The 11,648-nt window shown below is 38.6% G+C and overlaps 1 protein-coding gene across 9 annotated transcripts in view; it reads right to left on the minus strand.

Moving 5' to 3' along the window:
* Window positions 1–11,648, minus strand: part of col18a1a (collagen type XVIII alpha 1 chain a) — an 87,740-nt gene that overhangs the window by 18,222 nt on the left and 57,870 nt on the right. For 8 of the 9 annotated variants that reach the window (XM_017470247.3, XM_017470246.3, XM_017470239.3 and 5 more), the window contains 11 exons: window positions 11,374–11,457; window positions 10,201–10,251; window positions 7,161–7,242; window positions 6,041–6,466; window positions 5,436–5,563; window positions 5,189–5,215; window positions 4,216–4,398; window positions 2,518–2,544; window positions 1,237–1,299; window positions 867–953; window positions 718–768 (listed from right to left, as the gene is read on the minus strand). In XM_017470247.3, coding sequence (XP_017325736.1) covers window positions 718–768; window positions 867–953; window positions 1,237–1,299; window positions 2,518–2,544; window positions 4,216–4,398; window positions 5,189–5,215; window positions 5,436–5,563; window positions 6,041–6,466; window positions 7,161–7,242; window positions 10,201–10,251; window positions 11,374–11,457 — 1,209 coding nt within the window. The remainder of the gene's footprint in view (window positions 1–717; window positions 769–866; window positions 954–1,236; window positions 1,300–2,517; window positions 2,545–4,215; window positions 4,399–5,188; window positions 5,216–5,435; window positions 5,564–6,040; window positions 6,467–7,160; window positions 7,243–10,200; window positions 10,252–11,373; window positions 11,458–11,648) is intronic. The other variant, XM_017470245.3, reaches the window with a different exon arrangement.

Raw genomic sequence — 11,648 nt, forward strand, 5'->3', positions numbered from 1 at the left:
TGGTATGTAGTAACCATCATGTAACTCTCTTGCATTATAACAGACACTTTGCATTTAAACATATCCAGATGTTAGCCTGTCATGTAAATCAGAGAAGGAACTCTGAACTACAGTTCCCAGCAGCCACTGCACCTCACTGCATCAGTCACATGACCACCTTCACCTGAATCACGTTCCTGTTAACGAGCTCTCGTGTATATAGCCACTTGTACCTTGCCACAAGTTCCATAGTTCTTGTTTTGTTATAAAATTTATTAAAAGTAAATCTGCACATGCATCCGTCTCTGCCTTGAAATCGTGACCTAGCCAGACTTGAATAAAACATTTTACGTGTGATATGAGAACAAAACATTACAGCTCATAGGTGAAATCTTCACTAGTGATGTTAAAACATTAAAAATTTTGTTCAAATAGGAGAACAATTGTATACTTGTTCGTGAAATGTGACAAAACATAACATTCTTCGTACTGTATATATAAAAATGTTATTTAGTTATTACTGGCCCAGTGAGTGGCTTAAATTGCTAAATAGATTTAAAGATCATGGAAATACTCGAGAATGCATGCTAAACTGTTTAACTAATGACATTCTACATCACACTATACAAAATTAAACAACGCAATTTTATTATATGGCATGCTGTTAAGCCACAATCAAATAGAAATTCACATGGACACTACCTGCAAAATGAGAGACCCTGCGTTTCTAACACTTACCCGTACACCCTCTAGATCACCAAAGCCAGAGCCCTCCATGTCCAAAAACGTCTGCATATAAAATAAAGAGTGTTGATTACAAACATATTTTTGAACAGAAAGTTTGGCACAAGCCACCACAAGTTTGACACGGTTCACTGAATACTCACAGGGCTGTCTGAGCGAGAGGGAGGTCCTGGAGGTCCTGGAAGTCCTGGTGGTCCCCTGGGTCCGGGAACACTTTCACCACGGTCACCCTGAAATGAGATATTAGCAGTTCATCTACATGAAATCTTTTATATCTTTTACATAATTTCCAATCCCAGGCTCAAATCACTGTAACTTGCAGTGTTGTCCATGTTGTTACTTCAACCACAGAAGCATTTCAATATGGATAAGAACACCATTATAAAATAAACATGCACTTTCCACCAGCCACCCATTAATAAATGCCAAGGTACCACTGGATACTGCTGTGTTTCACCAGGCCTGGACTTAGGCTTTATAATGCATGATTGATAATGTAATCATTGCACTCACTTTTTCTCCTTTAGCTCCAGGATCTCCAGGGGTTCCTGGGAAACCGCGTGGTCCGGCTGGTCCCTAAAAATGTACGAGAGAAACTGTAGTTGAATGTAACTTATTTGCATATATATTTGTGCGGTATATAATGAAAGCCGGATATTAAAAAAAAAAAAATTAAAAACATTCTGTTTGATCGATTGATTGGTTATTAATCATTAAACTCTACAGCAGTGCACTGTGGGACATTGTAGTTATTATGAGACATGCTATTTAAAGCCATTTTAGTGATATTTTAAAGCCATTTGGGCTAGTCGGCATGGCCAGTTTATCAACTATGGATGTCCTTGCTAATTAACACAGGAATGCCTTCCCTAAGAATGAAAAGTGCAATGTAAATGGGTGGATGCGGGAATTATGCAATTATAGTTGCACATTTTAAAATGCACACAAACTGAACCTTTAAGGCGCGCGTGTGTGTTTTTTTTTTTAAATAGGGGAGATTATCCGAATACTGGGTACATTTGAACACTCCATAATGCTGAAACATCCAAGTAGAGCAGTGGTGTAGTCAGGGCCATATGTATGTATACGCTGTATACTTACTTTTTCCCCAGGGCTGATTGCTTATAACGACTTCTAAGGATCAATATTAGTATACACTTGTATACCCACTTGTTTTGCTGCTTTAGAAGTCCCTAATCTACTCTTGTTTTAGATTCCCTTTTAACTGTATCTCGTGTTTTATTAGTTTTTTAAACTCAGGTTTCTTTGACACTGAACTTGTGCATTCACTCTGTCTCTTGTGCTGATTTAATCATTTTTGATCCATTTATGATATTGTGGTGCATCACGATGTATTTATATATATATATATATATATATATATATATATATATATATATATATATATATATATATATATATATATCACAACCTTTAGTACTTGCTTTACAAAATATATTACATGACAGGCGATGAAATGAAAGGATTCAAAAAAGCACTTCCATTTTATAGTCCTCCTCTTGTAATAGTAAACCACTTTTTTATGACTACACCACTGAAGTAGAGATATGTGTAGGACTGTTTTTTAATCAAACTTCTGCCGCTCGTGAAGGAATTCTGACCAATCTTATCCCTTACCTGTAGAACGTTTGACCAATCATACCCAATCTGCTCATAGCTGCTCTTGCTTGTGTAGTCAAAAGGGAAATACTACATGGAAGTCATTCAAAAGCAGAAATGCACTTGACCCCTGGTCCACATAGTATAAGTGTTCTATTACTCAGGAGAACTTACAGCACTTCCATCTTCACCAGGGTCACCCTATGAGAGAACAGAAAGAAGGATATTTATAGAGTGCATTTGTTCAGACATGAGCTGAAGCATCTGGGGGACCCCATGAATTATGCTGCACGTTTCAAGGGCAGAATACAATAGCCGTTTGCGCCATTAATAGCGCTCACTGGGCAAGATACAATAGGGTTTTGACATAGCAGCATGACATTAACAAATGAACAGCACATATTATACACGAACATTTTCAAACAGGATGCTGGGTGACACCACTGAAGTCACAGCTGAAGTCAATGGTGTCATAAATAAAGGGCTTCAAATTTGTAGGAGAGCCTGGTGTTGTTCCCTTGCAGTCCATACGGTCCACAGCACTTGAGAGCATTTCTCCAGCCTACAGCTGGAGGCTGGTACATTAGGATTACACTGGGATAGGCTTTATAAGTAGCTGATGAGCTAAATCTGATTTATTAAAGCAGGATAAATGCTAAACTCTACAGTGCTGGGGACATCCACCGGCCTCATACCACAATCTGGAGATTCAATTCATTTTAATTTACTCACTTCATTGAGCCTAATTAAGTGGGAGATGCACTGGTCATTAGCACCAATTATTATTCATTAGAGATTAAAGACCGCAAGGGTGCTTTATAAGCGCATGTACAGTGGATCCTAAATCAGAAGCAAATAATGATCCAAACTGACTGTATGAATGCTTGATTTGGAGTGGTAGTATGAAGCCACATATAGAGGGCATACAGAAGTTATACTCCTTTTTTTTTTTTTTCATAGATTTCCACTGTATAATCACTGTATATGTGTGCTGGCTTGGGAAAACTCTTCACAAGGTCAAGTTTTTCTTCTACACATAGTTCTTAAAACTACAAGCTTTCCTGGACTAAAATATGTAACTCAACCTGACATAATGATATAGTATTTTAAAATCGGGTTAACCTCAAAACTGAAAAGAGAAAATTTCATTCAAAGATTATGCAGGAGCGGAGGAGCATCACAGACATTTCAACAGCCGGTATTTGATTGCAAACTAAACTGAATAGGATTATGCTCATTTCGCTATGGTATGTTGCTATCCAAAAACGTACAAATGTGTGACATTCACTGTGAGAGGAAATCGCACTATCAAGGTTTTAGACATCTTTCAGGAAACCAAATGTTTTTACTACTGCTTTTGTAAAATTGGCTTCTTTCTCAGTGACAAATTATGTAATAGGCAGAAAAAAAATATATAAATTTTGGCCAAAACTGGATTTTTGGTCTTTTTTGATTGTTCCCCAGAATTAAGCCACAGTATTACCTGGCATCTTTCCCCAGAGCACCACACACAACTCTTCTGAGAATAACTGATAAATCCATTTAGCTTGTCTTCAGTCACAGACAACACTGTTGTGTCTGTCCTTCTGTTTACAGACAAATAGTCCATACATACCTGTAAGTTCTACTGTGCTGTATATATAACTGTATCATTGTTCTCTACTCAACCATGTAAATAACATACTTAGATAGTTCTATATTTATCTATGCAAAATAATAATTTTTACAATAGTGTTTACATTGTTTTACTATATTGTATCATATATTCTTCAGACGTCCCTTCTGCTTATTCTCCACTGTATGAATACCACTAGCAAAGAGTGATGAACTGTTTAGAAAAGAAGAGTCTATGTGTGTTGTAGAGTTACTCACAGGTTCTCCTTCAGGCCCGGCAGGCCCCGCTGGCCCTGGAGGTCCTCTTGGTCCTTGTACTACTACCGAGCCGTCTCCCCTCTCCACAACGTCAGCACTGGGCCCGGGAGGACCAGGAGGACCTTGTGGACCAGGAGGTCCTTGATCACCCTTTACCCCAGGATAGCCAAATCCTGCAGCACCCTGAGAAAATGAGATAAACATTTTATGTGACAAAAAGCGCATTATAGTCATGTTTAAGTTATTTCAAAATTAAAGGAGCAGTCTGTAATATTTTGAGCCCTCTGATGGCTGCATGAGCAAAACTGCAATTCTAATGAAAACAAGCACGTGTCATCTTCCCTTGCCTTTCTGTTAAAACTACATGTGCCTTGTGAGATCATTTCTAGAAATAGAGCACAGGGCTGATCCAGTCTATTCTGATTGGGGTGGAATCTACTGTACATGAAGAAAATTTGCCAGATCCAATGCTATGCAACATGGAAGTAATAAAACAATACAGTTACAGCTTTGCCTCTGACTGTTACAAAGCGCTGACACTGGAGACTCTTTACGAAAATACTAAATAAACGTCCCCATACAGAAAACATATGTGGAGCATCTGCCATACAAGTACCTGTGAAGGTTGGTCTATGGAAAAGATAAACTATTAGAATGCATTCGTTAATATAAGCCTGTGATTTGCCATGTAGCCAGAACAACTGTCAGAGCTGCTATTATAGAAAATTAATCAACACTTTCTGACCAATCAGAATCGAGAATTCATCTTATGCTGAAACTCAATGATTACTTTGGACTAAAACATTGCACACTGCACTGCACATTTAAAGGTTAACTTTTTAATCGGAAAACCTTGAGGAAAATAAACAGCAGAATAAAAGACATCAGCTTTATTAAAATAAAAAGATCGAGCCAGTTTGTTTAATCAGTGCAGTAATATTCGCAGTGGATTTTGATAACCGTCATAACATACCTTCATTCCCTTTTCTCCTAGGCTGCCCTGAAAAAGTACACATACAAGACAAATTTTGATCACGATCATGGTTGATATTATAACACAAACTTTCTGACATCTATACGGCTGAAATGACCAGTACAGAAGCTTCTTTATCTCCTGGTGTTGTCTAACACACATTTCACTTGCCACAAATATTTATACAGTCTGTATACAATGTTTAACCGATTACAAATATATATTTTAAAGATAATATTTAGCATACTTTCTCTCCTTTGGCACCTCCTCCAGATCCGGTCATGGACCCTGCCTCCCCCTTGGGCCCCGCAGGACCACGGTCTCCTTTGGGTCCTCTCTCTCCTTTCTCACCTTTTGCTCCTGCAGCTGCTAGCACTGGACACAATGGGGATGTGAGGGGTGTAAGTGCAACTTGTCCACTTAACAACAAAAATTCATTTTCTTAACTAAAGAAACAGCATCCCCATTCAGCCCTGACATCACCATATTTCTTAAGGAATACCTTCCATAATACTTTCCATTTATGGCTGCTAATTAAATAGCATCAGGAAATAAAAAAAAGCATCAGGAAATTTAAAAAAAAGCATTATTTTAAAGTATTGCTGAAGTATTCCTTTAAGAAATATTCCCACATCTCAGAAAGCACTTCTGTACAGCGCCATGAAATAGTGCAGCAATACTACATTTCATGCAATATGCAAAAGTCACTGGTGGTGCCCACGATAGCACTGGCACAACTGGCACTTCTGAAGCTTCAAGCTTTATCTCAGCACTTCATGCATAGCATCATTGGGAAAGTCTGCGGAAGAGCGCAGAGCAGCAGCAGGCCTACATTTATGCTCTGCGACCCACCTTGGGAGCTGGAAGTCCCAGGCCTGAGCTCCACAGACTTGCCTCTCTCAGCACTGGAGCCAGAAACTCCTCGGCCACCGGTACTCACAGTATATGTATGTCGGGAGCTTTCAGACAAACCTGTTACCTTCCCAGAGCTTGAAATTCGCCCTGAATCGGCAGTTCGGTCTGAGGTTCGCTTGTTATCTTGGTTCAAAACTGAAGTCCGTGTGCCAGCGGCTGAGTCAGATGTATGCCAGGAATCATCATGTGTGTCAGATGTTGGTTGAGAATTGTCATATGAGCCAAATGTTCGGTGTGAATTGTCATAAGTGCCAGAAGAATAGTCATTTGTGCCAGATGATCGTCCAGAATTACCGTGTGAGCCAGACATTCGATGAGAATCAGGATATGAGCCAGAAATTCGTCCATAGCCATCAACTGAGCCTGATGTTCATTAAAAATGATTAACTAAACCCATTGTGGAAAAAAGAACTTCAAATGAACACTTTTTAGTTATTCTGAATCATTCGCCATCTTTCTCAAACTACCACTACTTGATTAATACTCTATTAATATATATATATATATATATATATATATATATATATATATATATATATATATATATATATATATATATATATATATATATATAACTAGCACCTTTGTGATGATTGTAACACTATTTTTTTGTTATAATTTGTCACATCAACAATTTTATGTGATACCTGTTGTAGCTTAGTCACACTCAGGGCTATAAGATATCATGGCCACTAGAGGGCGCAAAACACAGCAAGATGCTCTCCAAAAGGAGTCGCATGCACACTTGAAATTTAGGTTCATCACAATAGAAAAGACACTAGAAATTTCTTTTCCCTTTCAAATTTTGACAAGTAAAATCTGAGCGTTAAGTAAACATCTGAGACTATTGCACTATTCCACTGTGCTAAAACCACAATTCTAATTTGAAATATTTCCCATTCTAATCCAGTTAGATTCTTTGAAGCAACAGAAACTGTAAATCAATCTAAACCAAATGCATTAAAAAGCTTTACATTGCTGTGTTAAAATATATTTATTACATTTGTCTTTTTAAACCAGAAGTCTAGACTGAGGTTTCGGTCATAAACACACTCACCTTTGGGCACGTCCTTGCTCACTGTTACCACAGTAGGTTTTACTGGTGGCTGCTGTAGGGGATTGGAAGGTTGACTTGTGGTCTAAGGGGGAATATACAGAGGGAAGGTGAGATTTATACACTATCCACCATAAACTACATAATATAACATTGCACAAAGCCAAAGATTGCTGGTATTTATCTGAAGACATTGTAGTTTTTGTTAGGTAATGATATACCTTACAGCTAACCAGTATATTAAATACTCTTCTGGAGTACAAGTGATCATTATTCATTGCAGATGTCATGTTATGGTTTGTGGGTTTCGACTTTGTGGCTGCTTAGGACCAAATCTGACCATAAGAGACAACTAACTCAGCATCCCATGGGTTCTGGGGTGTTTTGTTTGGGTTTTTTTCCCCCCATGTTCGATGTTTTGTGGGATTTGGAAATTTATTAAAACAGTGTTGTCATCTCATGTATGTAAGGAATAAAACATAAACTATGAACAAGCAAAACCTTGTTTAAGTCAAGCGGGAGACTGCTGAGGGTATAACAGTTTATAATGTAATGTAAGTGAATGGAATACAGGACCTGACTTGTTTTCATGGACATTTCACAACAATAAACGTAACTATTAATGAACAAAAAGTTATTATTAACATGTTCATGTGGTAAAAGAAGATTAATAAAGAGGAATACACTATAGTACATGGTGTTTTTTTGCAGTTTGTCATGTTACTAAGATACCAGAAAGCCCAAAATCCTCTGTCCTGAACCATCTGTCTCTGTCCCTGTGGTGGAGAACGTATCGAGCATTACAGAGCACTGGCACTAGAGACTCCTTCCACTAGAGACTCCTTTACTAGAGTATCCTACTATGCGAGTCATGCTTCCCTGAAGATTCTTTGTCTCACACATACTGCGACAGGATAACCTTATACTAAGTCTGACACTCTTATAGCAGAGTCCAAGCAGCTGAAATGAGAGTCAGCTCCTACTGGGGCACAGAAATCGGACAAGAATGGTGTTATGGGGATACTGACAGTGTGTATTTTAGCCTGAAGAGAGTGATCAGCCTGGGGCCTTATACTTCTATCTGTCAGAAGATAGTAGTATGTGGAGGAAAGGAAGCTGCTGAACATCTGCTATCACAGCTACTGATCTATGTGTAGGAGAGTCCTTCTTACTGCTACAAGGCAGAGATGACATATGACATGACTCCACTCCTAAATCGCTAACTCCCGCTGAGCACATGACAGTAAAGGAGGACACGAATTGAAAAGTAAAGCCTGCTTCAGGGTGAAATGTTGCTCTCCTTTGTTGGTACACATTCCTTGTATTGTTGCACAAGACTAGAAATTTTGCTCATCCTTAGAAGTTCAGTGACACTGTAATAAGGCAGGACTTCCTTAGTCCTGCCTTATTGAGGGAGTGAGGGAGCTGTGGAATCACTGACCTTTCATGGACTGAAGTGAGGGAGCTGTGGAATCACTGACCTTTCATGGACTGAAAGGAGCACACCCTGCAACCGGCATGACCTGCACGCCAATAAACCATAATGTACTTGCAATTCTGCAAATCATATTTCAAGCTCATGGTGCTAACGTAATGAGAACAAACTCGTGCTCGCACAAGAGTCACAAGACGAAGCCTTTTATTAGCAGAATTTTTTATTTTTTTTAATCCTACAAGATATGATTAGATGAAGCAGCTCACAAGATGGTAGACTCATGCTTAAGTAGCTACAAGAGTTCATGCGCTTTGGGAGTCCTTAACCCAGAAATGCTTCCCGCCATGAGTCGATCATACATCTTAATCCTTTGTGAAGCAAGCAAGGAAAATGCCCCTGAGGGAACAGACCATCAATCAGGAACAAAATTCCACTGCAAAACAATGGAAAATTTGCTTTGCAGAACTTTCTCGCTTTTCTTCAGGAGCCTGCAAATCCTATTTCAAGCTCATCGTGCTAACGTAATGAGAACAAACTCGTGTTCGCACAAGAGTCACAAGACGAAGCCTTTTATTAGCAGAACTTTAAAAATATATATAAAAGCTATGATTAGATGAAGCAGCTCACAAGATGTTAGACTCGTGATCAAGTAGCTACAAGAGTTCATGCGCATCGGGAGTCTTTAACCCAGAAATGCTTCCCACCATGAGCCCATCTTACATCTTAATCCACTGTGAAACAAGCAAGGAAAATGCCCGTAAGGGAACAGACCATCAATCAGGAACAAAATTCCACTGCAACACAATGGAAAATTTGCATCGCAGCACCTTCTCGCTTTTCTTCAGGAGCTTGTTGAAACCTGTTGCATGATGTAGGAGGATTGGAAAAGAATGAAGCTGCTGACTCTGTGTTTCCTAACAGCTGTTGAGAAGATTTAAGGCGGATTTTTATTGCATAGTCCTAATAAATACATGTCAATGAAAGGAAAAGCTGCCGTGATGCAGCACAAGCTTCAAAACATGAGTTTGATACCCCAAGACCTGTTTAATTCAGGAGGAGCACAGAAGCCAAAACATCCCCCTCTCAGTGCATAATGTTCTTTTAGACTGATGGGGAAAACAGTGTAGTAAGTAAAAACGCATACAGAGGCTGAGGGAAGAGACCTGTGGCTTCAGTCCAGTAGAGCCACCTGGTTTTCCCTTCCTTTGTAATTGGGGCTGGCATGCTCAGGCAGAAGCATTAACTATCAGACTGAAGGTTAATTTTTAACCTTAATATGGCCCAGTGTATGCGGAACAGGAAGGCACTGGATGTTTTTTGTCTCAGATTTGGCCTCAGATGTCAGTGTTTGACTGGGATTCCCTCCAGAAGATAAAAGTTTATATATATATATATATATATATATATATATATATATATATATATATATATAAAACATTTAGAAGTAGACTGAAACCTTACCACACTGATATTTGACCAGGTTTTGAGAGTGGAAGATTACATATAGGCCGATTGTGAAAGTTTGATGTCACATGGTTCATGGTTACAAATATAAAGACAGCATAAACAATGCTCTTAGGAAAATTAAACAATACAATAAGACAATACCGAGGCTGTGTGCTTGTTTTTGTAATCACCGCTTCCATAATCACCCGAGGCCTGAGAGAGAGAGAGAGAGAGAGAGAGAGAGAGAGAGAGAGAGAGAGAGAGAGAGAATTATTCCATCTCCTCAACTTCATTTTATCTTGATGTTATCTCAAAAGCCAGAGGTTCTGCACATTTCTGCAGGCGAATAGATCTTTTTTTCAGTAGCGTTTAAGACTTCACCCTGAGGAAATGGAACTGCAGGCAAAGCATTCTCTCTGAAATATGTGAGAGGATTTCATGCTCTACCAGCCATAGGGCTGATAAATATCGGTGCGCAAGTACATTACAATGTAGACCCCATTTAATGTAAACCCCAAAACATGTATAAAATTCTTAACATATACCACATACCATGCGTATTTTTTAACCACTGCTGAACGCATCCAGACAGAGTGGGAATGAGAGTAAAAATTGCACAGCCATAAAAACTCACTTTTTTGTGTGTTCTTGAATGGGGCCCCTTTTGGGTCCTCGGATACGTTTTAAATCCACACTGACCACAGTAAAATATTAAAAGTCCCGTTTCACCTGTTTTTATTAAACGCTTTATTGAATCTCTAAATCTGAGTATGGCAATAAAGACTGCGTCCTCATTTGCCTGTAGCTGTGCCATCTGGTCACATTTTTACCCTGGGTAAATATACAGTTTTATAGAACTATTTCTATAGTTACATAATATACCTATATTATATTACTATACATATGAAGAAGTGCTGATTAGCAGTTGAATTTGAACTAGTGTTTGAAAAGTTATGAGTTTAAACACAAGAACATAAAACTTGGACTGTATCCTCTTTTATTTGTAATTTAAAATAAAATAAAATAAAAAAAATGTACTGATTAAAATAAAGCTGTGGTTGAAATTTGTGCTACAGTTGTCTTCACAATTATATATATTTTCTAAGATATTCCTGAGACAAAATTTGAGTTAGAACAGCTTGATCAAGACCTGATGCATTGGGCTGCTTTCCCAAATACACATCAAGTCTGGATGTACTCCACAAAATCCCCAATGAATTCCACTAAGTACATAATTTAGTCCAAGGCAAGGTGTAATCTAAATCAGATCATCCCATAAAATCAGGATGTGATTATGGGCCTTCTGGCTCACGGAAGCAGCTCTTTGGGACTTACTCCATCGGAATCATCCTCTTCTTCCTCACAATACCGTTCAGCCTCATGGGGGTCTCCAACCACCTTCAAATCTCCAATAATACCCTGAAAGACAGGCATTCACAAAAACGGACAAGTGTGTGTATTAGTGCAACTTGCAATCTACTATGTGTTTTCTCACATAATCAATACAATCAATACAAAACAACTGGTCTGATGTCACTCATTTCGAAAGAATAACGCCTGTTTATCTGCGTCCTTTATCACCATTACTGCAACTGGTCCTATGAATTGAA

Source organism: Ictalurus punctatus, chromosome 6 (genome assembly GCF_001660625.3).
Source record: "Ictalurus punctatus breed USDA103 chromosome 6, Coco_2.0, whole genome shotgun sequence".
NCBI classification, from domain to species: domain Eukaryota; kingdom Metazoa; phylum Chordata; class Actinopteri; order Siluriformes; family Ictaluridae; genus Ictalurus; species Ictalurus punctatus.